This window comes from Leptinotarsa decemlineata, unplaced genomic scaffold (genome assembly GCF_025532065.1).
Source record: "Leptinotarsa decemlineata unplaced genomic scaffold, Ldec_3_MD MMD2_tig00026345_RagTag_RagTag, whole genome shotgun sequence".
In the NCBI taxonomy this organism is placed as follows: Eukaryota; Metazoa; Arthropoda; class Insecta; order Coleoptera; family Chrysomelidae; genus Leptinotarsa; species Leptinotarsa decemlineata.
In genome coordinates this window covers 439,303-466,805 of record NW_027412696.1, presented here as the reverse complement: position 1 = coordinate 466,805, position 27,503 = coordinate 439,303, and the positions used below count along the sequence as shown (strand labels likewise).

Below are 27,503 nucleotides of genomic sequence, written 5' to 3'. Positions count from 1 at the left end.
TCTCGTCACTGGTCTCCGCAAGGGTCTCAATGATAATTTTTTTTCATATTTACAGATACACAAAGGTATGTTGTTACTTTCACTACAAGTCAATCATACATAGAAGTTCCCGGTTGGAGGAAAGGCGATTTGGCATTCTCATTCCGAACAACTGGAAAAAAAGCTATCCTACTGTATCAACCACCTATTAGACCAAATTATCCCAGTTTTATGGTAGCCTTAACGAGTGGTAAGTGTTCTTTTTTAATTTGTAGGCACAATATATACATATATATATATATATATATATATATTTATATATATATATATATATATATATATATATATATATATACATATACATATATATATATATATATATATATATACACATATATTTTACTATTAATGTAAGTTAATGTAAGGATTTGAAACTCTATAACTTCTGTTTAATTATCTGCGAGCGCTTTCGACAGCTGGTCGTGCTGTCATCCTCTAGCCCTACTCTATCTGAACGTGTCATCCCGTTGTCTGTCCTTTTATACGGTCCGATCGCCTCAATGTAGGTACTCCAGGTACTCTAGGTGAATTTGCCTGTATTTGGATTGCATCAGGTACTATTCTTTGTGTTGGATTTTCTCTAGGTTTACTGTTTCTAGGAGTGTGTATTGATTTGTTTAATATATTGAATGTTAGGTCTTGTTGTGTTTTGATTTGTACTTGTTCCTCGATAAGTGATTTATGACTGTTTAAGTTTTCCTAAATGTCCATGCGGTTTCCCTTATTGACTTGTTTTATGAGTTTCATGTTCTCTGGTGGGGGGAAATTATGTTTGTTTTGTATGGCGTGTGTTGCGAGGTTTGATTTATATCCTATTGGGTTTATGTATACCTTTTTGTGCTCATCGTATCTTTGGATCAGCTTTTTCTTGGTTTGGCCGATATAGACTTTGTTGCAGTCCGAGCATTGTATACTGTATATCCCATTTTGGTTTTTGTCTTCTTCTTTTTCATAGCTGTTTATTTTTTGTGTTATTTTCGTGTTTGGCTTGTATGTGATGTTGATGTTCAATGGCTTGAAGACGTTTGTTAGTTTTTTGGTTTGGTGTCCTACGTACGTAAATGCTGTCCATCGTTGTGTTGTTTTCTCTGTTGGGGTGGCAAAACACAATGAAAATCTTCGACTTTTTCACGAAACTCAAACCCAGTTTCCCCAAAGAGTTATTGTGTGTGCAGGAATACTGGGTGATCGAATTATAGGTCTGTTATTCATTGAGGAAAATCTGACTGGTGCCCTCTATTCGGAAATGCTGGAAATAGTGATAGATCCACTGATAGTGGCAACTGTCGAAAATAATTCAGACGAATTTGTCATGTACATTATTCTGCAAAAAGATGGAGTTCCTCCTCATTTTGCAGTTGCTGTGAGGACTTATTTGAATACTGTTTATGCAGGACGATGGATCAGACGCCGAGGATCTGTTGAATGGCCACCAAGATCACCAGATCTAACTCGTTTAGATTTCTTCCTATGACGTCACGAAACTGTAGCCTACTGAAGTCTACGAAACTCAGTGTCACTCTATTCAGGAGTTGCGTGCGCTGATTACGGAAGTGTGTGCAATAATTACTCTCAATACTTTGCAAAGCGTCAGGACTAAAACTAAATGCTCCCCATTGACCAGGAGGTCAATGGGGAGCATTTTGAACATGTACTGTAATGACAGAAGAAGTTGGTGTTAGTTCAATTGCTTTCTTGTTTGTAGTGTAATTCTTTGCATGGTTGAATAGAAAATAAAACCCCCTTTCAAATGAGCTATCACTCAGCACCCCATGTTATTTAAATTTTTCGACAGGGTTGTTCCCCTCCAGTAAGGGATGAAATCAGGAATGAACTATTAATAAAAAAATGCACACTCTAGAAATAAAAAATCGCCGGGTCTCGACAGCTTGACTGCATTAATATTTCTCGATTTCATATCATTTCTAAAAACGTGGATTCATTTTCCGATGGCATTCCAGGTTAGCTTTCCAAATTTCTGCTACCGCAGTTGTCGGCTGATTGGTCAAATCACCAACACTGACATAAAAACTTGGCAAGTTGACTGGGACGTCACACCAATAGGTGGTTTCACTTATGTCTCGCTTGCGTTTACGCAGTTAATTTTGTTAAGTACTTTTCTTGGTTTACATTTTGTCTGTTCCGTACTGACGATGCCCAATAAGCTGAAACAGCTGTCTACCGGTGGCTCTTAGATTGAAATCAGTATGGGAGTGATCAGAATGGTACTTATCTATTTATCTTCTGATTTTCATGGAATTAGTTTCCAGCAGCTTGGCTGCATTAGCCTTTCTCGATTTCATATCATTTCTAGAAACATATGGATTCGTTTACTGATGGCATTCCAGGTTAGCTTCCCAAATTTCTGCTACCGCAGTTGTAGGTTGATTGGTCAAGCCACCAACACTGACATAAAAACTTGGCAAGTTGACTTGGATGTCACACCAATAGGTGGTTTCACTTATGTCTCGTTTGTGTTTACGCAGTTATTTTTGCTAAGTACCCTTTTTGGTTCACATTTTGTCTTTAATCGAAGACCGGCTGCTCCGTAGTGACGATGCCCAATAAGCTGAAACAGCTGTCTACCGGTGGCTCTTGAATTGGAATCAATATGGAAATGATCAGAATAGTACTTATCTATTTATCTTATGATTTTCATGGAATTATTTTCCAGCAGCTTGGCTGCATTAACTTTTCTCGATTTCATATCGTTTCTAGAAACATATGAATTCGTTTTCCGATGGCATTCCAGGTTAGCTTCCAAAATTTCAGCTACCGCAGTTGTCGGTTAGTTGGTCAAACCACCAACACTGACATAAAAACTTGGCAAGTTGACTTGGGTGTCACACCGATAGGTGGTTCCACTTATGTCTCGCTTGCGTTTACGCAGTTATTTATTTATATTTATCGAGTACTTTTCTTGGTTATTTACATTTTGTCTTTAATTAAGGACTGCCTGCCCGGTTCTGACGATAAGAATCTTCAATTGTATTTAGTTGATAGAAGGGGATTTTGAATCCTATGTTTACCTGGACGTTTTTTGATAATTTAGATTTGGTTCGTCTGTAGATTCGGTCAAAATTAAAACAAAGTTGGTTATTGGTACCCTGTTTTGCTAATTCATAGTACGCCCAAGCGAGTTTAAATCCAACTTTTAAAAACGCGCTAGTTTCAAAGTTACCATGACAATATCAACAATCCGAGAAACGTGAAGTTCAAGACACATAGAATATCGCAGGATTGAACACCAACACCCCTTTCTCATGTAAAATATTTTGTCAAAAACTCGCGACTCACGGCACTGTTGATAAAGAAATAATAAAGAAATCCAATTAATTTCAGCATTCCATTCACAGAGGTGCGAGTACATCTCAAGAGACAGTGCTAGACAACGTCATATTATCACTTCAGTTTTGGAAATATATTGATATTAGGTGAAAGATTGTCTACAATAAATTGAAGATCTGAACAAAATACTCGCGACTGATTTCGATTCTTGCACCGGCACCGTCTAGCAATATGTGTACTAAGTTGGAACAATCTCATTTCTCGCGTCGAGAGTTTTTGACAAAACAAAAGCGGATCAGTGAAAACAGAGGGTTTCTATGAGAAATCATATTTTATACTACAAATGTTCATTGTTATACCAATATAGATAATACCGTAAAATATTCATGGGTATCTGGTCTTTAAAACACCTACACTGTTTTCGAAAAATCGCTGATGTTTTAAACACCTGAATATCCATTTATAATGTATTATGCTATTTTCACTAAATATTGGTTTCAAATACAACAATGTATGTCTGGGTGTCTTATCACGGTCAGGTTTTGAAACAGTATATAATTACAAAAAATAAAATAATATGAAAAATAAGAAGATTTCAGTAATTTCTTAGTTGAATTCTTTCACACAGATACATTTATGTGTTTATAATTTCATAATATATTGGAACCGAGCCTAGAATTTTGGCCAAATCTGCCAAAAAACACATCCAAATGAAGCAATTTTCATTTTTTACATTTTATGAACAAATTGACTTAGAAAATAATCTAAATATTTTTTCATTAATTGAACTAACTCATTCAGACCAAAATGTAGGTATTAGTGTAGGTAGTAGCTATCATTCACCGTTTGATTAAATCGATTCATTACGAAAATTATCTTATTACTGTATGTACTTGTAATATTGTATTCGACTACATACATTCTATATTCACTCATTATTGGTCAAAGGAGATATATACCAATACTATTTTTTCTCATTGCAGATTTTCAGTTAACATTTAATTTCACTTTGAACACTGGAGTTTCCAAAGAATTGGTCATAATATCAGGAAGAAAACTCAATGGGGGCGAGTGGCATAAAGTTTGGATCGATTATAATAAGTATCATGTTAGATTCATGATAAACGAGGATTTTCAAATGGTAAATTTGAAACCAGAAGAAGAATTTGGTCCATTTGAAGGATCTATGTTCATCGGAGGAGCAATCAGGTTTATAAACTTTCATTCTTCTTATTGTTTTTAATTGTTGACCTTTGTTCACTGTGACGATTTTATAAATTATTCTGGAATCATGAAGAAATATAATGGTGTATGTCTGGGCTGTTTTTTCAATACACAAAAAATATTACATTACTAACGAATGATTAATAAACATCTACACTTTCTATTAGTTTTGGAATATGATCGATTTACGAGTAATACACAAATTATAATACATTCATAATAAATTAGGAAATATTTTGGAAATTATTTACATTTTAAATATGGATGTCATCTAAAGAAGGTCATTTATGTATAAAATTTTGAGTGGTATATTAAATTATCACCATTCCATGGCAATTATATCAAAATATTTGTTACACAATTGAAGTAACATTCAATGTGGGGATCAGACGATAATTGTTATTTATGAACTATTATTCATTACACATTTTCGAGCTTTTCACACTTCTGCTACGATTAAAGTTGTTATTGAAAGATTTGTTGTCTAACCACTGACGGTAGCTGTATTTGAAAGATGCGATGGATACAATATTAAATTGGACACTTCCCGAAACTTTTTTAAAAAAGTTTGTTGAATGTACCATGTCTACTCTTGTTAATAAATAGGATTGCAACGATATGTTTAGGGAATATAATTTGGGAAAACTATCTTTTATCTGACGATATAATCGTTGGTGGACGACCGCTACGAAAAAGATTTGTAAGACTGGGAACTTACCAACTGGAAACCTATCATATCTGCTCTAATTTACTGACAATTAATTTTATTCAGGTTTTCAAAAGTTCAAGGAATTGCTGATAGAAAATTAGAAAAATGATTGAAAAAATGTTTATTTCATGCAGTCATTTTTTTATATCAAAATTAAAAAATCTAGAAACTCTTCATAAGAGTTCTTTATAAAATTGTAAACAATTTGCTAATAAAAATTAATCAGTAGAATCACCTTCAGAAACGTTCGAAAGTCCAAATATTTCATGTCAGTCGGTTGGGGTTAGAACCTTATATGATCATAGCGACGACGTACACCATTGTTTTTGCAAGAATTGAAAATTCGTGACTTTCTCGTGAATGCAAATTAATACGAAAATATAAAGCTTGAGTGAATAATGGAAATACTTGTAAGATTAGTCATTCAATTTATTGAATTGATATAGGTGAGAGGAACAATAATATAAATAGGTACCTACCCTAATAATAATATATCACGAATTTTGTTCATAAATTTCGTTAATAAGTCATCAATATTTGTTGTTTCAAGTAATATTTTGCACCTTGAAATTTTTGTTGTAGATTGTACTTGAAACTCTGGATCGTAGTGAAAAAGCAAAGTTGAAGTAGAACTTTAATAAACTTGAGCTATACAAAATTACACGTGACAGTCAAACTTTAAATTAAAAATAATAGACAAAATAAACTTTTCAATAACAACATTCAGCAACCGCATAAAACTATACAGAGTGAATATAAATTGCATTCAAGTTTATATTCCAACAATTTTGTATGTATTCTTCCATCAGTTGCACAATCATAATTGCATATCTTTTAGCATTTGTCTGTGAGCCTACAGAAAATAATAATTTTTCAAAAGTTGTTAAAAACGGTGTTGATCGTTAGCTACTGTATTTTGGTGAACAATGTTCAGAAAATAGAAAATTTCTTTTATCCATTTTTATTATTGTTATAATGCTGATAAACATCAACAGCGATCTTCTTGATCCTACATCTTCTGTTCACCAAGGACTGATTGGATGTTTTCGGGGTTTAGTTGTAAATGAAGAAATTTTGGATATCTATAGCTATATGAGCGTTCATCTCAGTGAAATTATCAAGGATTGCAAACCCTCCTGTGATCCAAATCCTTGCCAAAACGGAGCCCAATGTAAAGAACTTTGGAGTAATTTCCAGTGTATCTGTCCAAACCCTTGGGCGTACAGCGGAGAGTATTGCGAAACAAGTAAGTATAGAAATGAATAAAAATATAGAATGTTGTAATTGATGAATTATCAAATGTTATAGAATCAAATTTTTATTGTATAAATGAAGGTTTTGGAATAAAAGTGAGGGTATAATGAAAATAAATGTGAATGGAACACCAATAAATGATGAATGCTAAAATTTCGGACTTCCTTCATCTAAAATGGTTCAATAGATTTGAAATCTAAGGAAAAAAAAGAAAATGAAAATTATTAAAATGTTGAAGTTACTGTAAATACTGATTCGAATTTGAATATTAGGATGAATTAGTTAAAACAGCAATGAATAAATTGAATGAAAATGTGAAAGCAATGAGTATAAAAAATGTAAAACAAAAAATGTAATGAGGCTTAGTTGTAAAGCAAACAAATTATTGTGACTCAAAATGAAAATGAATCAATAATCGGTTCAAGAATAAGTGCAATGTCAAATTTAAAACAACAAAAATAAAATGAAATTAAAATAAAATGAAGTATTTAAAATAAATTATGTTTTTCCTGATACTCTGAGATTATTAATAGGTCACTTAAGCACTTTCATCTCTCCCTTCTCCTCCTGGTTTCCGATTCAGTTCATCGTAGACTGTTTTCTCGCTTCATTAGAAGTTTCTATATATTGCGTATATACATTATAGCCTGGCTGAATGTGTCGTTGGTCAACATGTAAGCAGCTCCTTTCAACTTCCTCTTGTGCTTTTCTGTGGATGATCTCAGCTTTGGACTACTTGATGTTATGTCGATGAGTCCAAGCATGCTCAGCTATTCCTGATTTTCTGGTTTCTCTCCGCTGGGTGTTTTTACTGTACTCGCTAATATGGACTGTCAACAGTTTCTGGTGAATGCAAATCTTGGAGTCGCAGTTCACGTTTAGTGAGTTTATTATTGTGAGGCTAATACGAATGGTGTTCCTCCATGTGAAGTAGGTTCTAATGTGGTATTTAGACCCGATTCTTCTCACCCTCTCCGGCAATCATTTGACATAAGTAAGGGACAGCACTGGTTGTGACACTTCGTTTTCTTGAAGGGCTATTGTTGTCTTCTAGCCAAGGTCTATTCCACCAGTTTTCTGAACAAACCATTCTGCTGAAGATCTTTCCCGATGTGGTCTAATTTTATGACAAAACTTTCCTTCGTGTTATAGAAGCTGGTGGCATGATCAGGCTCTGAATGAACTGTGAGTACTAATTATTATCAAAAAGGAGCAATGTTCACAAACAGTAAAATTGCAATACACTCTCTCGATGCACGTTTCACTAACCAAGTAACCACTACTTGTATTGCAATTCTGGGGTTTGGGAGCAGTGTTTGTTTTGGATTTACTATACGCCTGCGATTCCAGTTCTATAATTCACTAATTATTATGATAATTTGTTATTGCATCTTACCCCTAACTGTTATGGTAATAATCGATTGCTATGAGACCAAATAAGTGCCTAATTGCTACTTGTAATTCTAATGGAAACTGTGTGTCTCGTTAGAAAACATATATTGTGATATAACAACAATTATTTCCATTACAACAACAAAAATAACCTGAAACTGCCTATTCCTTCCTCCGCATTGATCAAGGATTCTTTTTTTATAACGGTGTTAAAATGTACAATCACCTGCCAAAGAAGCAAATCTGAACATTGAATACTTCCGAAAAGAAATCAAAGGAGTTTTAATCAGCAGGCCCTATTATAGCTTGCAGAAATTTTACGATGATCATCTCTCATTGATATTTCTTGTTTATTTTACTTATAGTATGTATTCATACATGTGCGAGCGTATTTTCGCATATATTTATTTATTTATTTTGTACTATATGTTTGTATGTACCTATGACAAAAATCTTACTGAGAAAGATTTGTTAATGTTGTTTTTAGTTTTGATATTTTTTGTGAGTCTACATTTTTAAATGTATTTTATATCTTAGCTATGTGAACTTTGTCAATAAGAATAAAGTACTAATGTAGAAGACTAAACAAAGTGCTGTTTGAGAGAAGAGGGTCGATGTTTTTTGAAAAGTACTAGAAATGATTCAACCACTCTATTGAATATAACTGACAATTTCAGATATCAACACGAATGCTATAACATTCACCCAACCCGAATCATTTTTGAGAAGGAATTATTTGGTCAACAGTACCAGCAGTGAAAAACTCGTCATGACTAAAATTTTTGAGGAAAGACTTTTAGTGAATTTGAGAACTTATGAAGATCGAGCACTTGTTTTTTATGCCAATGATCACTTGAATAATTTCGTCCATTTGTACATCGATAACAGTACCCAAGTGGTATTTCTATTTAATTACCATGATAAAATACACAATATAACTGTAAATTACCCTCAACTAAATAGTAGTCAGTCGGTTCAGATAGCAATCGAACGAGATAAGAATAGTAGTACCATGTACGTGAACAATCAGAATACTACTATACCACTTGGAGTGAAACTTCTGGAGGAATATTCAAACAAACCGTGGATGAATCCTGAAATGGGTGAGTGGCAACTTTATATTATTTTCTTTAACATTAAATGAATTCGAGAAAAGTTATTAATTCTCCCACTTAGTCCTTTAATTGAAGTGAATTGACTATTCTTCTATTGAAAATTTCATGAAAAATTACAGATATCCTATACAGGCCGTTTCTTTCATCTTATGTTAACATTACTATATTCTAAACCGTAACAGATACGAAAACAATTAAATGGAAAAAAAAGCTGATTTTCGTTTTTTTTTGAAATGGAATTATTATTTCGGAGAATTTAAAAAAATGGAAAAGGAAAATGTTATTATATTCGGAGTGTACTAAGATGATGTAATAATAAATATTAGATGAAACGTTTCGTGTTAACATGACCACCATCAACTTTTCTTTTTAAATACGGACCTGTATTTTTTATTACAGATATTTATGAAGCGATAAATTCACAATCCAAGGGTATATCACATTCGATATTTTTATAGGGTTTCATTTAAAATATTCACCATCATCAGTTAACAACAATTAAACAGAAAAACAATTTATTTTATCATGAAATTTTGGGAAAAATGAAACCAATACGGAAAATCAAAGCTACATGGTAATCTACATTGAATGTTCGAATTGACGACCTCTTTGTTGAATGCACATAAGTTGTCGGTCCAGACAATTTATGTGACAATTTTCCAGGATAATAGGTGTAATACTTATACATGCATCTCTTATTTTGTGTTTGAGATGGTCGATGACTGTACTTGGTGTTGAAAAAACTTTATCCTTTATGTATTCCGAGACAAAAAAAATCTTAAGTAAGATATGGGCATCGAGCTGGTCAGTTAATTGGTCCATTGTTCCCAATCCATTTTCTTGGGAATATTGCATCTATATGTTCCCTTACTATTGCTGTATTATGGAGAGGAGCGCCGTCCTATTGAAAATATTGTATTTCATGGCGGATATTCAGTGGCAATTCATCTGAGTCGCCATCGAATGCATTGAATAGAAAATGAAGATACATTTCACTATTCAAATGATCATCGTAAAAGAAAGGGCCAAGTATGTTAATTCCCACAATTCCCAACCAAACATTTATTTCGAACCTTTCTTAGAAATTGGTTTCCCTATGTAAATGTGCATTTGAATTATTCCACCTATAATATATATTTCTGTTAAACCAACCATTGTCGGTGAATTTTGATTCATCCGTCCATATTATTTTTTTACAAATATTTCAATAAACGTCTTGACAGTTCTCAACAGATATCAACAACAAATTCATTCTTAATGCCATAAAAACCAAGCAAGATGGTAAATGTATTGAGATGCTATTTGATCATACCAAATTGTACAATCGAATTTTGACCAAAAAGTGATATTTTCGTTACTTACAGGATTGAGAATTATAAAACTATCCCGAATTATAATTGATTCCCAAAACGAGAAAGTACAAATTTTTATTGTGTTAGGTTACCTACCTGTCGAATTTATTGGGTTGCCTAAATTATATTTTGAAGAAATCGATACAATTTACAAAAGAAGTAACGACAGGACCGTAATTTAAAATTGTTGTCACTGATGATGGTAGTTATTTCAAATGAAACGCTATAAAAATATTAAATGTGATATAAACTTGGATTGTCAATTTATTGCATTATCAATATCTGTAATAAAAACGACAGGTCCGTATTTAAAAAAAAGGATGATAACATTTTTTCCATTTTTTGATATTCTCCGAAATAACAATTCCATTCGAAAAAAACAAAAAACAGCATTTTTGGTTTTTCCCGTAAACTAGAGAAGGGCGAGAGTATTTTTTCGACCATTGTAATGATTTTAAAAAGAAACAAAGTCAATGCGAATAACATAAAAACTAAATAGTTACCGAACATCGGAGGTTTCTTTGTATGGCATGGGCGGCGTGATATATTTTTTTGTCTAATCATTATTTTTATGTGGGAGGTTTTATATGGAATTAACTAGTAAATTTATCAGACCCGGACATTAGTCTTTTATTGAGCTGTACGGGTTGACTTCGTATAGACTATACCTATTTAGCTTATTTGAACTTGAGAATATATATACGTAGGAACTTGCTAGCTCCAAACGGGTTCCTTTTTCAGATATCAGCGAAGATATTATGGTCAAAAGCTACAAAAGTGCCTTTAGCTATAACGGGCTATAACAATTTTATGAAATTCAAATAACGGCCTATAGCAGAATAATTTCGCAGATGTTGTATAAGCAACATTCTAACGTCAGATCACCGCCATTAAGCGTGAGAGTGTGGCATTCAGTAAAAATGAACATTTATTATTTTTCGCCTTACATGAAATATTGTAAATTCCTGTACATTCTCATTAACTGTAAACCTGTCATTGGCATCGACGACAAAAGTGTCGCTGTGTTTGTCAATATTGAATCCGAATATTGTCCGATGTATCGATCGTATATTACGGATTAATAGTGATTTCCTAGTTTAGTTGAACCGAATCTAGAAATAGTGCATGCACGTCCGTGATACATTACGAATAGTAAAACATTTAAAAAATAATTATGAGAATTGAAAAGTGGTACTTTCCAGAAGTGCAACTTTATTAGTTGAAATTGGAAAAATATGTTGTGTACTGATAACGAAACTTTTCAGTAGATAATCAGACTAGTTTCCTTCTTCTATCTACACCTTTATGCCTAAAAACTCCAACTTTGCGGTGATGTGATGAAGCATTACTGTTTGTTCTCAATAAACGATATCATTTTCAGAATGTGACGTTTCTGATACAAAAAAGGTAATAATGTTTACCTAGGTATAGCCTATTCCTGTGTATGCTTTCACTGAAAAAACTAACGTCGATTTTTCAACAAGAAACTGTACAATAAAAAAATATTTTCGCAGTTCCAGGCTAATCACATCTTTTTCAGAGGTACTGGCTCCTCAACGCCCACCAGCACCTCCAACGGAATATTTTCAATTGAATTTGGGTGGCTTCGATCCTGAGACTTTACTAAAAGTTTCAAACTACCCGCCAATTTTGCCTGGATATGTGGGGTGTCTAAGAGGTTTTCAAATTGGCGATAATCGTATAGATTTACCTTCCAAAGTTAACGAAACTGATTCAGGTAGACAAATAAATAAGGAATTTGAACAAATATGTTACAGTTGAAAAATCTTTTAGGTGTTATAGCTAACTGCAATATGAAGTGCGATGAAGTACCATGTAAACATGAAGGTTTATGTATAGAAGATTTTAGAAATCAGAAGCACACCTGCAACTGTGAACATACTAGTTATTATGGAGAGTTTTGTTCCGAAGAAAAAGGAGCCGAGTTTAATGGAGAATCAATTTTATGGCGAGAATATGTATTGAATGGATCAGTAGACCATGTTAAATTTCAATTGGCATTCTCAAGTGTTGATGTCAGTCAGAAAAATACCGTACTGTTACTCCTCCAGACTGAAAATAGGTAGGTAAACTGCATAGGATTGGCGGTAGAATAATCAACTACCACTATCCAGAATAATTCCATTGGGACTAGGCGTAGCGGCCCCACAGTTGTTTTATTTTTCTACTTCCTGTTCAGTTCTGATTGAGAAACGATAAATGATAAATAAAAACTTTTCAGTTCATCGAAGAATCCAAATATTGCTACGTACTTGTAAATATAGAGGTACAAATTTGTAACTAATTTATTTATTTTGAAATCCATGGATATAGGGATTTTCATATACCTCAATATGAGTATTGGGATAGAAAAACATTGTCATCTTCATTCGCGTTTTTAGTTTTCAATATGGTAGGTTAGGTTAGGTTAGGTCCAAAGTGAGTGGGTCTATTAGACCCTCCACCACAACCCGCAAGGATTTATTGTGGCTCATACCTATTCTCACTCGACCAAATAAACTCAGCTTCTTAACGAAGCCGATAAGTTTGTATCAGGTCAGATGGTAGAAGTACGGCTCTGCCTAACTCTAAAAATCTGATTCGGTACCCAGCGGGACAGGCACGAAGTATATGCTCAGCTGTTTCATCGTTAATGAGGTAGTCGGATAGTCGAAGTGCAAAATTCCCACCTTGATACCAGCGACAATGCCTTAGATTCAGCCGTGCAGGGCTTTTTCGCCTTTGGTTTTGGTGAATCATCACTTGAGCGCGAACGTTTGTTAACCTGCTCATGGGGGGTTTGTTCCTCCACCTGAGACAGATTCTGTGTACGCCGCTCAAGAATTTGGTGCAAGGCGGTTTTATAAGGTACCCCGCTCTTGAAGAGACGACTCAGTCGTTTCCTGGCTGCACCACCAAACCTCTTTTTCAGGTTTAGTTATTGGATCAGCAGTTGGGGAGCTGAGGGAAAGAAGGTCAATCACCGCAGAGCCCCGCATTACCGTGATAAGGCGATGCTACGACAAGAGAGTGCCTGGTATCTCGAAGGTTCCGTGATAGGCTCAGTGTCATTCATCTTCTCGACACGGATACACACACCTTAGGATTAAGCCATCGTTGGGATGTCATTCAGTTAGGGAATAACAGAACCACAAGTGATTCTGTCATTCCCGTATCCAGCCCTATCAGGCTAGCATGGCGAATCCAGAAAAATTGCAAAAAATACATCAATTTGTAGCTAAATAGTTGCTAATTAGTTGCCAAAACAACGATTTTGTTGCTCGTGCCGATCCCTAGAAATCGCAAATGATGCTATCGTGAAATAAAGGTAGCAAGGTAACTCAATAAATTATATACTTTTTCTTTGATCTTTACAGAAGATTTAGATACTATCTACTTGCTAAACCTTGGATATAGCGAAAAAATTTTAAATATTTTTTTTAATTTGTTCTGATCTTGCTATCTTGAAACTGGTTTTTCCGGGAATTAAAAATGTTCTAAATTTGTTGCTCACCGAGAGTAAACTTGAAAACACCTTCAGTATCAGCAACAAAATAGTTGAAACCGATCGGCTGATTTTCAATTTTTTTCCACGTTCTTGCTATCTTGAAACTGGTTTCAATTCATAACTGAATTTGTTGCTCAAGAGGAGAGTTCTCAAATACACTTGGAGAATCATCACCAAAATAGTCCGAACTGTTCGGATGATATTTTTATTTTTTCTTTAATTTTCTTAATTTTGCTATCTTGAAACTGATTTGTTTCATGAATGAAAAGAGCTGTACATTTTTTGCCGAATTGATAGTACTCAAAGATATACATGACGAACCAACAACAAAAGAAATGGAACCGATGGGCTGATTTTTGCAATTTTTTTCTTAATTTTTTCTGCTTTCGTAATCTTGGAACTGACTTTCTCTTGAATTAAAATATTTTTGAGGCTATTGCTGTTGTGGAGAGTACTTATTTACCTTGTGAGAATCTGAAATAAAATAGTCGGAGTTCACCGACTAAAAAAACGACGAACTGACTAATGTAACTTCCATTAGAATAAAAATCAGAGTTTATCCCTGGTCACGCCTAAAGAAGTTTTACTTCGAATATTTTAAAAATCGGCCGATCGGTTTCAACTATCTTGTTGCTGATACTCAATGTGTATTTGAGTATGCTCCTGGTGAGCAACAAATTCAGAATATTCTGTATTCCAGAAAAAACCGGTTTCAAGATCACAAGAACAGGGAGAATTTAAAAAAATATTAAAAATCGGCCGATCAAGGCCAACTATTTTGTTGCTGATTCTCGAAGTGTATTTGAGTACCCTCTCGATGAACAACAAATATAAAACACTTTTCATTCTAAGGAAAACCAGTTTCAAGACAGCAAGAACATGGAAAATAAAAAAATATTGAAAATCGGCCGATCAGTTTCAACTATTTTGTTGCTGATACTCAATGTGTATTTAAACTTACTATTGGTGATAACATCTTTAATTCTAGGAAAAACCAGTTTCAATTTTTAAAAATGTGTCACTATATCCAAGGTTTAGCAACTAAATAGTAACTAAATCTTCTGTAAAGATTAAAGGAAAAGTATATAATTTATTGAGTTACCTTGCTACCTTTATATCACGATAGCATTATTTGCGATTTCTAGGGATCGGCACGAGCAACAAAATCGTTGTTTTGGCAAGTAATTAGCAACTATTTAGTTACAAATTGATGTATTTTTTTTGCAATTTTGCTGGATTCGCCATGCTAGCCTGATAGGGCTTCCGTATCCAGCGTGGCTGCGTGAGTCAGCCATCCAATGGCGGGTTTGCTCAACCCCCACATCCCAAGCCAATGCACTCGCCAAAAATAGCATGCACAACCGGTGTGAAGTTAGCAGCCAAAGTCAGCAGTTTTTTTTTCGGAAATACCCGAATCGTCAGTAGCGTACCAAAATCGTGATAATGTTTTTTGGGTTTCTGATGTGCCTTTACGTGAAAGCATATAGCTATACTGTATATTCTGTATCAAGGCAAATCTCTTCGGCGCCGTCCAAGAGGGCTAAACACACCCCCGAAATGAAAAAAATTCTTGAAGTATGAAGGAAACGAAAAGCCACTTTGAAATCAATACGAATTATTTGTATCATTATATTCTTCACTCGGTATGAATGAAAATCTCTTCGCCCCGTCCAAAAGGGTTAAACACACCCCTGAAATGAAAAAAAATTCTTGAAGTGTGAAGGAAACGAAAAGCCACTTTGGAATCGATACGAATGATTTGTATCATTATATTCTTTACTCGGTATGAATGAAAATCTCTTCGGCCCCGTCCAAGAGGGTTAAACACACCCCCGAAACGAAAAAAATTCTTGAAGTATGAAGGAAACGAAAAGCCACTTTGGAATCGATATGAATGATTTGTATCATTATATTCTTCACTCGGTATGAATGAAAATCTCTTCGGCCCCGTCCAAGAGGGTTAAACACACCCCCGAAACGAAAAAAATTCTTGAAGTATGAAGGAAACGAAAAGCCACTTTGGAATCGATACGAATGATTTGTATCATTATATTCTTTACTCGGTATGAATGAAAATCTCTTCGGCCCCGTCCAAGAGGGTTAAACACACCCCCGAAATGAAAAAAATTCTTGAAGTATGAAGGAAACGAAAAGCCACTTTGAAATTGCTACGAATGATTTGTATCATTGAATTCTTCACTGGATATAAATGAAAATCTCTTCGGCCCCGTCCAAGAGAGTTAAACACACCCCCGAAATGAAAACAATTCTTGAAGTATGAAGGAAACGAAAAGCCACTTTGAAATTACTACGAATGATTTGTATCATTGAATTCTTCACTGGATATAAATGAAAATCTCTTCGGCCCCGTCCAAGAGAGTTAAACACACCCCCGAAATGAAAAAATTCTTGAAGTATGAAGGAAACGAAAAGCCACTTTGGAATCAATACGAATGATTTCTATCAGTATATTCTTCACTCGGAATGAATGAAAACTCAGAATTCTCAATTTCTCCTCACAATTTTTGGCAATAAAGACAAATAATACTATCATATTTCTCTTGAACGAGACCGAAGAAATTTTCTTTGATACCGTATCAATTTCAAAGTGGCTTCTCGTCTCCTTCATACTTCAAGAATTTTTTGAAACTGAGATTTTCATTTATATCCAGTGAAGATTAATGATACAAATTATTCGTAGTAATTTCAAAGTGGCTTTTCGTTTCCTTCATACTTAAAGAATTTTTTTCATTTCGGGGGTGTGTTTACCCCTCTTGGACGGGGTCGAAGAGATTTTCATTCATACCGAGTAAAGAATATAATGATACAAATCATTCGTATTGATTCCAAAGTGACTTTTCGTTTCCTTCATACTTCAAGAATTTTTTTCATTTCGGGGGTGTGTTTAACTCTCTTGGACGGGGCCGAAGAGATTTTCATTTATATCCAGTTAAAAATTCAATGATACAAATCATTCGTATTGATTCCAAAGTGGCTTTTCGTTTCCTTCACACTTCAAAAATTGTTTTAATTTCGGGAGTGTGTTTAACCCTCTTAGACGGGGCCGAAGAGATTTGCCTTTAAACCGAGTAAAGAATATAATGATACAATCATTCGTATTGATTCCAAAGTGGCTTTTCGTTTCCTTCACACTTCAAGAATTTTTTTCATTTCGGGGGTGTGTTTAACCCTCTTGGACGGGGCCGAAGAGATTTTCATTCATACCGAGTAAAGAAATCATTCGTATTGATTCCAAAGTGGCTTTTCGTTTCCTTCATACTTCAAGATTTTTTTTCATTTCGGGGGTGTGTTTAACCCTCTTGGACGGGGCCGAAGAGATTTGCCTTTATACCGAGTAAAGAATATAATGATACAAATCATTCGTATCGATTTCAAAGTGGCTTTTCGTTTCCATCATATTTCAAGAATTTTTTCATTTCGGGGGTGTGTTTAACCCTCTTGGACGGGGCCGAAGAGATTTGCCTTGATACAGAATATACAGTATAGAGCTATATGCTTTCACGTAAAGGCACATCAGAAACCCAAAAAACATTATCACGATTTTGGTACGCTACTGACCATTCGGGTATTCCCGGAAAAAGAGCTGCTGACTTTGGCTGCTAACTTCACACCGGTGCATGCACAGTGGTTCAGGCAGTGAAAGATGAACAAGGACAGCCAAACCGCTTTCAATATGATAGTAAGAGCATCTGTTTAAAATCTGTTTTTCCGTTAATCAGCTGTGGCCTCCATACGAACGACAACGTGTGATTCCTAACACGGTAATTAAAATATTTCGAGAAAAACTTGAATATCTCTATTACTAGCTCGGATCAGACAATACACAGTGATAGCTAACCTGCTACCATCGGGACAAAACTAAAAAAACTTATGAAACAAAAACTAAATGGTTATTTTTTTTCAACAGAATAACCATTGGTAACAAATTATATAGTTAGTCCTCTATTTTCAGTCGAAGTTACTACTTACTAGTTGGGTTGAGCCTAGAAGGATTTTTGACTGTCCAAGAAGATAGAGAAGGGTCGGTCTTCTCCACCACTGTCAATAAGAAAAATTTTATCAATGGTGCTAGACATTCTGTACACTATAGAAGGGATTTCAAGGAATTTGAATTATACGTTGATAGGGAACTAACGCCAATGGCACAGATTCCTGCACAAACATTTACCAATATTCCTGAAAAGGGAGCCAATGAAGTACAGATTGGAGGCCATGACACCAATGATCCACGATTTGCCACGTACAAGAGATATAGCGGATGTTTATCAAGTGAGTTAACATATATTCAGAAGATATTCCAGACATTAAACGAATAATTCATAATTATGTATAATATCCATTATTCAGATATATTTATTGAGGTGAATGAACATGTTATGAAACCTTTGGAAGAATATATGCTCTTTACAAAAACTGGAACAGAGAAGGTCAATGTTTCAAACCAGCATGGCGTGAGAAGTGCTCAGTGCAGCTCTGATTTCGATAAAATCCATGAAAAAACTCCAGGGACAACAAATCTTAACATAAGTCAGGTCAGTTTTCAAATAGTTTCATAGGTTGAGTCATAAATTGAAATGATGTTTCAGGGTACAGATAAGACATGGGTTCAGGATGCACCGCAGAGGATTCTTTATACCTCAATATACTCTGCTACTACTGAAGAGGAAGATGGAAAAGAAAAACTAATTGTTATAATTCTGTCATCATTTTTTGTATTGGTTGTGATTTGTTGCACCTACCATGTATTCATAACCGAAAAGAAATATAGAGAGCGAAAGGAATTCGAAACGGATGCTAGTATTTTGTTATCAAAACAACAGGCCACACTTCTACAAGAAAACAACAAAACTGTGAGATTTATTTCTTTTACATTCATCACTGAAAAAATAATATTGTACTTTCAGTCTGAAGATGACAAAAAGTCTGTAAACCAAAATGGAAAAATACCACATGAAACTTCAAAAGGACCTACAAATAATGGGGACACTAAGCAGAATCTAAATGATGAAGAAGTTTCGATAGGAGAAATTATTTCTAAATCGGAAGAAGTTATTAAACCACTAACCAGGAGCGACAGTAAAAGAGAAAAGCACAAACGAATTAGCTTCAGGGGTAAGAATCATTTGTAGAAAAGAAACTGTGTTATTTATACCGATATTTGACTATACCGTGTCAATTAATCTATTAGACAAGTCATAACTACTAGAGTGTTGATATATCGATATTCAGTATACGAAAACCGTATATGAAGCTGATAAATAATATTCGCATATTTTTCACTTTTCGGTCCATTTTATTTTCGCCGGAAAAAGTTCAATATAATCCAAGGACTTCAGGTGATGTCAGCAAAATTACGATCCCAATGGTTCAATAACTGAAATGATAGTTGAGAATAAGACAAGTTAGCAAAATTACATTTTTGTGTCGTTTGTGTAAAAAATTAACAAAACTCAGCAAATTCAGTAAACTAAATTGACGAAACCAATGAAAGTAACAGAATTATCTAATAAATAACTTTAGTTTTAATTATTCGAAAACACAATATCTGAATGTAATAAAAATTCCACTTCAGTGCATTCCTCCTTGTTTAAGAAGCATTTCATCTCGTTCGATTGTTCCAACACGATTTGTAAAATTTGTGGAGCTATTCCTATATACCCTTAGAATTATTTCTTTTAGGATAAGAATGGCTGGCGCTCTTGCATAGTTATCCAAGTATTCTGTTTCCAGCCAAACCTTTCTTGAAAATTGCCTCGTTTCATTTCACTTATTTCTCTTAAAGAAACCGTTTCATTAACCTCAACTATAGCAAGAATATTTCTGCATTCGTGAGAGTGGTATTGTTTTTATCCATTGAAATTTGTTGATGAAAAAAATTATGAAAATGATTTTGGATGAGAATGTTACTTCTTCAACTAATAGAATGATCATTCGAATGAATCTAAATTACCAAATTCAATGATACTGTTTCACCTGTTATAGATATTAAACTCGAAATTTCAACTTTCATCTCGACATTGTCAGTTGCCCCCCAAAGATGTCGCTTATCGATGCACTGGTAAAGTCAATTTTTCTGGTTGAATTTCCTTCATTTATCGATCCCATTACGTTCCATTCATTACTTGGGTCACTGCACAAAGCAGAGATGACGAGAGATTTTTCATTTTCAGTGTAACATATTTAACTAACTCCATTAGCTCAAGCATTTCATCATTGAGTCCGTTCAAAAGAAAACTAGAAATTCTTTCGCATCTTGTTGTCTACCCTCGATTCAGTCGGTCCTCATGTTATGTAACATTTTATAAATCCTCGTCGGACCGAGAGGGAAGCCACAGTTGATGATAACTGCTTAGTCATTCTTGGCATTTCAGTTTCCTGTTTTTATTTCTAAATTTCGACTTCATTCTCGAAATTCATACCTACTGAAAACTGGAAAATTACGATTTCAACCTCGAAATTACGATTTTATTTTCGAATTTTCGACTTCAAACTCGGATTCAGAATTTCGACGTCAAACTCGAAATTCAAGTCAAAGCTGATTTGATCTGCCTCTGATTTCATGGGTGGATAAACTAGACTGGGACAAGATTATATTTCATAAACTGCACTCCACCCATCAGTGAAAAATAGACCATTTGATTAAACCGAGCTCAGTTAGTCCATTGATGGTTAGGAAATCTCATGTTTAGACAAGTTGAATTTAATTGGTTTTGTTTTATCACATTATAACTCAACTGCGTATTTTTTCATTAATTTTTTTATCCATTCAAGAAAGCACTGGCGAACTTTCCTTAGAAAGTGCAGAAACTTTGAGTCCGATGCTTGAAGTAGATGAAGAGGAAGAAGAATTAGTCGAAAGTAAAGCACCTGTAAGTTTTGATTTGAAACTATGCATCTAACAAACGATTTAGCATGCGATGTCCTTGTATTAATTTTCTCACGTTTCTTCATTCATATTGATGTGTGCTATTATACATTCACTAACAATTCATATCGAAACATATTACCCATTTTCTGCTCTCTACTTTTTTTAATACTTGTAACATAAAGAATGGAATACTTCCACAAGAGCGAAAAAAACATGGATGGACATTCTTTGAAAAAATGTAGATTATGCGTAAATGTTTCCTTTAGACACAACTTGTTTGTGAATCATAAACCATACAGAAACCATCACTTCTCAATTCAGGTACCAACCAATCACAATGGAAATTGAAACAAGGCATTATTTATGAGAAATATTACTTGATAATTTCATACATCAAAGAAGAAATAGAAGTTTTTTCCTAAAAAATAATCTCTCGTGTAAATGATTGTCATTCATATAATATAATTGCATATCACTGAGACAAAATATAGTCCCCTTATCATCATTTCATACATGGTAACTGTAATTGATTAAAATTCTTCTATATTCAACTGAAGTTGAATACCCTAGCTTGTTTCATTTCTTCACATTATATATCTAAAAAATTATTTATTATTTTCATAGGTAATTCCTGTATGATTGACTACACCAACTGATCACACAGTTGTGACCTCACCCTACACTAATCCGCTAGTCACTCAACTAATAATTGGTGAAACGGGTAAAATGCCTAATAATAATCAAATATTGAGCCAAGATACACCTAACTCGGATATGGAAAAGCTTTGGGTTAATGTATGCGAGAAAAATTGTGGAAGTTACGTAATATGAATACAATCAATAGTTTGGAAATATTGAAAAAAGTCATTTGCATCATAAAATACTTTCTACGATCTTCAACAAATTTCATTTGAATTTTAATTGAAGGATGTAAGAACTGTGATAATTTTGAAGATCTCAACCTAGCTTTCATGAGACCAAATGAATTACTTCTAAAGAAAAAAGAAACTTTCGTTCACGGAAGTGCTGAAATATCAATAAGGGTTCGAAGAATTGTGTACAATAAATAATATGTTTAAAAATATTTGTTCAAACTGAAATAAAAAAAACATTTGCACAATTTCATTCATGTTGAAATCCTGCATAACTTGCACAATTTTCTCTATTGTTGAAATATGTGTGGTTGTTTTAATGTACTCTCATGACTGATTGTTTATTTTGAAAATAAAAAACTTCCATTGGATATGTATGTTGTTTTCATCTTTCCTAATTTTCATCTCCACCCGTAATAAATTTTATCACATCAAGGTTGGTAACAGATATATTTTAATACAAATCTGAAGTCGTTCTAGAAAATCAACAATAGAGAATTCAGACATGTATTTCTCACATAAAAAGTTCAATTATACAGTTAAATTGTTTCTCTGAATTGAATCAGCATTTCAATAAATTTTTTTTCAACATATTGGAAACTTGAATTTGAAATTACTGTTAAATGTTAAATGGGTACATTGTTAAATGGGTACATTTTGCACCCATGTAAAAAAAGTTGAGATATTTTATAGAAAATTTCTTCGAGATTCAAAAATACTGTTTTTTAACAATAACACCAGTGGTATCACATTGAGAAGAGGGTATTATATCCCATTTTTAGATCTCTCAGATTCCATTCGGTTCATTCTTTTTGAAAATGAAAAAATATCTTGTATTTTTGAAAACAACCATTTTTCAGATTGAATTTGGTGAAATAATTATAGAATACTCAATTATGGAATCATGTATTGCCCTCTACAGATAGACATTCTCTATCCAACCACCCTGTATTGAGGTAACGGAGATTATGCTGAAGTGTGGAAAGTCTCCAAGTATCTCCTAACTCCAAACCAAATTTTGGTACCATAATATTTTTTAAATCAAAGATATAAGCATTATTAGAGGTCATGATTTCCGAAGAAAAACCTTGAAATTAATTTATATTTCGAAAACGGTATAGGCATAGCAAAATATCAAGAAAAGTTGTCGGGTAATTGTTGATTCCAAAAATAATATTATATACAGGGTATTCTATTTGAAAAATCAAAGTTGCTACTACTTTCTAATGGAAGTGGCAAACCCGTATTGTCGAAAATATTTTAGTTGGGTAGAGAATTTCTGAATATGCTGTCCATTAAATTTTAAGTGAGCCGTTGTCTGGTTCACCAGAACCGTCTAATGTGCCATAGTGCCATCCACCGTGAATCAGCCTGTATATTCCTTCCATGTACTTCATAATCATATTTCATATTTATAAGTTTCTTGAAATTTTCTTTCAATTCGTGTGTTACTAATTTGCACATCCTCGATATAGTTATTCACTAATTAAAATTCATAAAACGCATAATGATCGATATACTTTACTAGTCAACTTAGTAATAGTAAAATAATGAGTTCTTTGTTTTCCATTTTGTCTCTTGTTGTTTTATATCAGTGCTAAGGTGAATATCAATAATTCAACTGTCTTATTGACCTTTACTTCTTCTCAGTTTCCATTTTTATTCGTCTTCAGTAATTCCCTCTCTTTTTTCTATTCTTCTTTTTCTATTTATTGGCGTGTATTCAGTTCTCCTAATACTTTTCAAGTTGTACACATTGATCCGTCCCTGGACGTTTTTACTTGGATCAGTTATCCTATTCCTTGAATTCAGAGTTATTCCATATCCTCACCAACCTTCTACCCCAAGCTCCTTTGCAAATCAAATTACTTCAATATTCTCTACATTATAACATATATCACTCTTCAGTTGTAAATGTTCTTCACTCTTTATTATATTCCACATTTATTTTATTCTTCAAGCCTCCACCTTATGGAATTCAAAATAGACAAGCAAATGAACAGTGCTCCGAAGAAGACAGTTTATTTGGTGAGTAGTTTATAACCTTGTAGAATTTAAAAACCCAGTTTCACAAGAAAGTAAAAACTTCTTCCTATTGTAAAAATTATAACTAATCGAGTCAAAGTACATATTTTCTGCGAACTTCTTCAAAATAATGAACCTTTCCTCAACTAGAAACTGTTTCAAAAGTATTTTGAATTATTCTTTGAAAAACATTTTTTGTGGAATTAACAAGGTTAAATCAATAGAGAATCTGCTGAATTGTAATAAAGGGCAAATTAAAAAGTTCACCCTGAAAAGTTACAGCGCAATATACACCATTGAAGAATCCAATAGGCCTTTTCATCACAACTTTTTTTGTGCACATGCGTCAGTATCAGCCATCTTTTTCGTACTGTTTTTTGTAAACAACCATGTTGAAGAGCCTGCAACTCATGTTTTAAAAATTAAAATATAAATTAAAGTTTATTGATTGTAAAAAAGTGAATAAAAAGTAGTAAGTCAAAATAATCAGAAAAAAATGTTTATACTCCATTATAATTATGTTATCTGTACGAATCTGAAACTAAACCTCGAGGAATATTAGTGAAACTCAGTGATTATTTCATTAAGCAAATGATTTATACAAAGAAAAGATTGCTAAAAGGTACGAGAGTAGTTATCCGTGAAGACCTCACCAAAACGAGAGTCGGAATTCTCAACAAAGTTATAGAAAAAGTTTCTCTGAGAAACACATGGACTGATTCGGGAAAAATCTACGTCAACTTTAATGGGAAAGTTTCAATCATCAAATCACATGAAGATTACAACAAACTTTTCGTATCCTGAATGATATTGTATGTACTATTAAGTTAAAAACTCCTCTTTCTTTTTTTTTCTTTTCTTATATCTTTAATATTTCTTGGAGTTATCAATATACTTACATAATATATTCATCTATATACAAATACTATAATGTGCGTATTAAAACTTCGCTTCGTTAAATAAAAATGAAATATCGCATGGGAGTGTACCTCTTGTAATACTTACTAATTTGACATTGTTTCCGATCCATAGGCATAAGTGCTTACAATGTTAGAATTTCTTAATTTATTAGATGAGAATGAGGAAATAGAAACTTTAGAATATAACCACATCAAAGACTATTTTGTAGGAGATATAAGAGAGGACAAAGGGAGGGGTGTGTTATCAATTGCACATTTCAATATAAGAAGTATAAATAAAAATTTTGATGAGCTATTAATATATTTACAAGAATTAAACGAATATACTGATGTTTTAGTTCTGTCTGAAACTTGGAATATCGACACAATTAGTGACTATGAAATACCAGGATATATAATATATTATAATAACTCGAAAAAAAATCAAAATGATGGTGTTATTGTATACGTGAAAGAGAATATGAACTCAAAAGGTACAATTGTCAAATTTACAGAAACACACTTACTATCAATAGAAATATCTATACACAACCTGTGTATAGAACTAACAGCATCATATAGATTACCGTCAACTGACACACAAGTCTACATAGATGACTTGCGTAACTATCTCTCTTCCCTTGGAAAAAGAGATTTAAATATTTTCATGGGTGATATAAATTTGAATCTGATGGATAGATCTTCAACATATATTGATGAATATGTAAATATTCTCATGCAATATGGTTATTTTTCCTTTATCAACAAGCCCACCCGTGTTACTCAAGATTCACGAAGTATTCTTGATCATATATTTTTAAGAAAAAAAAAGGGTTTGGAAAATTTAATAACAACGCCTGTCATATTTCATACAAATCTTACTGATCATTACACAACCTATCTAGAAATATTTCAAGAAAATATACCCACACAAACCATTATTAATAGGTCAATAAAGAAAGTCAACTACATAAAACTTTATGAATATCTGGAAAGCGAAAACTGGGAAGATATTATCATGTGTTCAGATGCCCAGGAAGCTTATGACAGGTTTACTTCTCAACTCCAATTTTACACTGAATTAGCCTCCCATAATCATAACATACCCGTAAAAAGACATTACAGAATTAAACCATGGATCACATCAGGACTTATAACATACATTCGAAAGAGAGATAAACTAAAAAAGAATTTGACACGCACTCCTTCAGTAGAGCTTAAAAAAGAATTTAACTTATATAGAAATAAATTGAACGCACTAATCAAAAAGACAAAAAATTACTTCTATAGAAATAAACTTAATTCTTTGAATGGAGACTGCAAAAAAACCTGGGAACTGATCAAAGATGTAACAAATAAAAAAAATATTAAGCAATCCATCTCCAACATTCAAATAAAAAACAAAAACGGTGAGCCAGTAACAAGCTTAGAGTATTCTACGGAAGTCAAAATAGGAGTTCCCCAAGGAACAGTACTAGGACCAATTCTGTTTCTAATTTATATAAACAGTTTAAGTACGATACAAAACTTCAAAGGGCATCTCATATCATATGCAGATGACACGGCTATTGTTATTACAGGGGACTCATGGGAAAATGTATACAAGGATTCACAGAAGGTATTAAGCGATGTAAGGCTATGGTTAAATTATAACCTTCTAAGTCTGAATGTTAGTAAAACAAAATTTCTAACTTTCTCTTTACTACAAAATGACCAACCGGAAAAAAATACTTTGAGTATACATCAAACAGGGTGTGAAACACAAAATTGCTCTTGTCCATTGATAGAAAGGTTGATAAATATAAAATATCTAGGTATTATGATAGATCAGCATCTGAGATGGGACGCGCACTCTGATTACGTAGTGGAAAGACTCAGATTGCTAATTAAAAGCTTCTATCAATTACGAGATATTTTGGATAAAAGAAATATCTTTATATTGTATAAATCTCTAGCGGAATCTGTCCTGAGATATTGTATAAATGCTTGGGGTGGAATGTATAATAAAACAATAAAACGACTTCAAACAACACAGAACACTTTGATGAAAATTATATTGAAGAAACCTAGGTTATTCTCAACACATCAGCTATATAAAAATTCCGAGATCTTGAATGTCAGGGGTCTATATTCCTATCAATGCCTTCAGTGGATATTCAAAAACAAACAGAACTACGAAAAAAATCTTGCTGAAAAATATACAAGATCTGTTAAGGATCTATCTATCAGAATACCCAAATTCAGAAAAAGTCATACACAAAGATTTATATTCTATTTCGGACCTAAACTATACAATATGTTACCTCTAAACGTAAAGCAAATAACAAAAATGGCGAACTACAAACAAAACATTAAAAGTTTCATTCTCGAAAACAATAGTCTAAATTTAATTTTCAACTGATACACACTCCTCTATTACTCTATTACTCTATAACTTATTACTTATTCTTTCTTATTTTCTCTTTCCCATTATCCTAACCAACCTAACTAATATAAAATTAATAAATAAAATATAACCCTTTCAAATCAAATAAAATTAATCTTATGATAAATTTCAAATTCATCTACTCAATATTATCAATATTATCATTATTATTGTTCGAAACTCGCAATGTATAAAAAAGTAAATTAAGATACCCAAATGGAAGAATGGAACATTACGATACAAGCATTCATTGCTTAGGTATGTTCTATGTTTCCTTTGGGTTTACGATGTATTTTTATTATAATAGATATTGTACCAAACAAAATATGAATATGAAATAAATATTACCAAATATATTACCAAAATACGGTGTTGTTATGGAGTATGTAAAAGTGATACACAATACAAATCATTCAAAACTAACACATACTACTTTATAAATTTTCCAAAGCCTTGTCTTGAATATCGCAAAAAAATAACCAAATTATCAAGCAAATTACATATTAAAGCAT

The 27,503-nt window shown here is 33.2% G+C and overlaps 1 protein-coding gene across 5 annotated transcripts in view; it reads left to right on the top strand.

The window, feature by feature from the left end:
- Positions 1 to 27,503, top strand: part of axo (axotactin) — a 99,825-nt gene that overhangs the window by 47,520 nt on the left and 24,802 nt on the right. For 3 of the 5 annotated variants that reach the window (XM_074183790.1, XM_074183794.1, XM_074183793.1), the window contains 12 exons: positions 56 to 229; positions 4,311 to 4,536; positions 6,256 to 6,506; positions 8,584 to 9,009; positions 11,914 to 12,111; positions 12,168 to 12,456; positions 17,855 to 18,171; positions 18,250 to 18,434; positions 18,489 to 18,752; positions 18,807 to 19,014; positions 20,674 to 20,771; positions 23,604 to 23,670. In XM_074183790.1, the coding sequence (XP_074039891.1) occupies positions 56 to 229; positions 4,311 to 4,536; positions 6,256 to 6,506; positions 8,584 to 9,009; positions 11,914 to 12,111; positions 12,168 to 12,456; positions 17,855 to 18,171; positions 18,250 to 18,434; positions 18,489 to 18,752; positions 18,807 to 19,014; positions 20,674 to 20,771; positions 23,604 to 23,670 (2,703 nt within the window). Of the gene's footprint in view, positions 1 to 55; positions 230 to 4,310; positions 4,537 to 6,255; positions 6,507 to 8,583; positions 9,010 to 11,913; positions 12,112 to 12,167; positions 12,457 to 17,854; positions 18,172 to 18,249; positions 18,435 to 18,488; positions 18,753 to 18,806; positions 19,015 to 20,673; positions 20,772 to 21,394; positions 22,014 to 23,603; positions 23,671 to 27,503 lie in introns of those variants that run through there. The other 2 variants (XM_074183791.1, XM_074183792.1) reach the window with 2 other exon arrangements.